The sequence below is a fragment of the Anarrhichthys ocellatus genome, unplaced genomic scaffold (assembly GCF_004355925.1).
Source record: "Anarrhichthys ocellatus isolate YVR2014 unplaced genomic scaffold, GSC_Weel_1.0 scaffold6560, whole genome shotgun sequence".
Classification (NCBI taxonomy): domain Eukaryota; kingdom Metazoa; phylum Chordata; class Actinopteri; order Perciformes; family Anarhichadidae; genus Anarrhichthys; species Anarrhichthys ocellatus.
Genome location: NW_022286534.1, coordinates 1 through 2,820, shown reverse-complemented (window position 1 = coordinate 2,820; position 2,820 = coordinate 1). Strand labels below are relative to the sequence as shown.

General features: G+C 41.4%; 1 protein-coding gene across 1 annotated transcript; it reads left to right on the top strand.

Moving 5' to 3' along the window:
• Positions 1-73: 73 nt before the first annotated feature.
• LOC116380248 (UDP-galactose translocator-like) lies at positions 74-2,714 on the top strand (the record flags this gene model as incomplete). The annotated part of the gene is made up of 2 exons (XM_031842192.1): positions 74-1,231; positions 2,532-2,714. Coding segments are annotated over exons 1-2 (247 nt in total), but the record flags the coding sequence as incomplete, so codon positions are not given.
• Between the last annotated feature and the right edge of the window lie 106 nt (positions 2,715-2,820).

Here is a 2,820-nt window from a genome sequence, read left to right as displayed (position 1 = left end):
ACACACACACACACACACACACACACACACACACACACACACACACAATGTAACATTAAAATAAACTACATTATATTATGTTACATTACATTGTGTTTCATCATTTAACACTATATTTCAATATGTTTCTCTTCATTACTTTATGTAACAATCATTTGGTAACTACGGTCATTAGGGTGCACTGAAGCCGGAAGTTGGACCTGAACATCGTGTTGTTTCACAGTGAACCAGCAGGTGGCGCTGGACACTAACATGAGCTGACAGGTGAGGTTCACCCAGCAGCCAATAGGATTCCTTCATGTTCAACCTGCAGGAGAACAAGGAGACGATTGTTGTCAGCAGGATGAGAGAGGTCTCACTCTGGCTGTTTATTCAGAGCTCCTCATCACAGAATGTTCGTACGGCAACATTTACAGTTTTAATCGTGAAAGGTCCGTTTCACCCCTAATGATCTGTGGGCTCGATTATATTTAGTTCATCTAAACTACCTTAAAATCATGGTTCATGTTAATATGTTCATGAAAAGTGTTTATCTCGATTACACATCAATTATAAATGTATTTCTTCTGATATTGATAAATGTATTAAAGTTAAAAACGCAGGGTTCACAAAACAGACTGATGAGTAATGAAGTTAAAATATACGTTTTAAATTTGCATATCTGTATATGTGGAGGAGTATTTCATTAGTTCAGGGTTTAAAAACCCATGATATAACCCTGATAAATAAAACAGTTTGCTCCATTAACTTTTCTGAAAATAGTGAGATTTATTATATATATTTAGATAGAAATTCACAACTATTGTACTATATTATGGTATATAAAGTAAAAGGAAATGAAATAGAATGTTGTGTATTAAAGTTTAGTGACAGAGTGATGCCTCCTGTCAGATGCTCTTATCTCCGCAGCAGTAGTTCCTTCACTTCCTGAACACCTCGTCTCCTCCACACTAGTGTTTTCATCCCGGTGTTTGTGCTGCTTCCTCTGACCTCAGCTCCTCCGGCTTGATATCTGTCTGTCTGCCGCTTCTTTAACCTGAACAACAACAAACAACCCTGGAGGTCGGTGCTCCGGTCCGGGTCCCGAGGAGCTAGCTTTAGGAGGCTACTGGAGCGTTTGACGTTAGCCGAGCGAGGCATCTGGACAGCGGGCAGAGGGAGCGCAGCATGGCCGCGGGGAGCGACAGCCAGGCGGCGGAGGAGAAGAGGACGAGCGGGAGTCAGAGTGAAGGTACCGGGGAGGGAGAACCGGGGGATGGGTTAACTACACACGGCCCGCACGGCTCTAAAACTCGGGCTAGCTGGTACCTGATGGGAGGACTGGTGTGATGAAATAACACTCCATAGTTAGTTTATTTAAATGCATTAAAAGTCATAAACACAAAGTTTCGCCGTCTGTGTCGGGTTTTATAGGTGTAGGGCGTCTAAGGCTAGTTAGCTAGCTAGCAGCTAAACTCACCAAACTTAGCTGACTTATTGAGGGCTAGTATTTATAAAAGTTAACCATTAAAGTTAATTAGTATGCTAATAAACTAATGCCGACACTATTTAGCTTTATCCCAGATGTTTAATGAATAAAGATAGTGTCGTAGTTTTAATTTAAATTGACTAATCATGCTAGCTGAGCTAGAGGCTAACGTCCAAGGCTAGGCTAACGTCTCTGTTTACTAGTCTAAAACTAGATTGTGTTGCTGCTAACTGACCTGTCAGTGTTAGTTAATGTGGTTACTGTACTTTGTGGAGGCTAATGCTAACAGCTAATGCTAACAGCCGTATTAAAGGTGAGTTTAACCTCCAGGTCTGTTGATGAGTGGCAGGAATGCTGACGTGGAGGTGTGGTTACTGAGGTCACAATGCACACACAGGTGTAATCACAGTTAAAGTATTGATTGATGAGTCACATGTTTTACTTTTATATCTGTTTTTGGATTAAAATAACTATATTGCATTCATGTGAATGTCTAATTGTTGCTATGTACTATGTACCTCTGAGGTGTAGTACAGTATAAAGTACTACATGTACCTCTGAGGTGTAGTACAGTATAAAGGCTCTGTGCGGCGCCATGTATTCTCTCGGTGGCAGAGAGAACGTCCCTGTTCTCCTCCAATGAGAGCAGTGGTTTGTTTGGGGGGGGGAATTAAAACACTGTAATGTGAAACTCTTCAGAGTGGGGGACATGAATCAGGATGAAACCTTTGCGTGCTATAGAGAACGCCTGACTCTGTGTTTCAGAGCCACATGGTCAGATTCCAACAACACAATTAAATTCAGAGAGCTTTTTACATCATTTATCATCATTTCATTCAGTCACCTGAGGCGGATCATTCCTGAGGGTCGGGTTATATAATTTAAGAAAAAACATAATCATATTCTTGGTTATTTAATTATGACGTCACAATTTCAAAACGTACAGATGCAAATAATTCATAAATAAGACGATCGCATTCTGCCGTAGAAATGGATCCTGATCTTATAAACAGAACACCTTGGGCTCTGGTAGGTGTGACAGGTGTGACCTGTGTCCCCACAGTCCACAGGAGGCTGAAGTACATCAGTCTGGCCGTGCTGGTGGTCCAGAACGCGTCGCTCATCCTCAGCATCCGATACGTCCGCACGTTGCCGGGCGACCGCTTCTTCACGACGTCGGCCGTTGTCATGGCGGAGGTCCTGAAGGTCTTGACCTGTCTGTTCATCATCCTGCTGCAGAAAAAATGTGAGTTAAATATCACTATTATATCACAATAATATCACTAATATCAGTTAAATATCACTAATATCAGTTAAATATCACTATAATATCAGTTAAATATCACTATAAT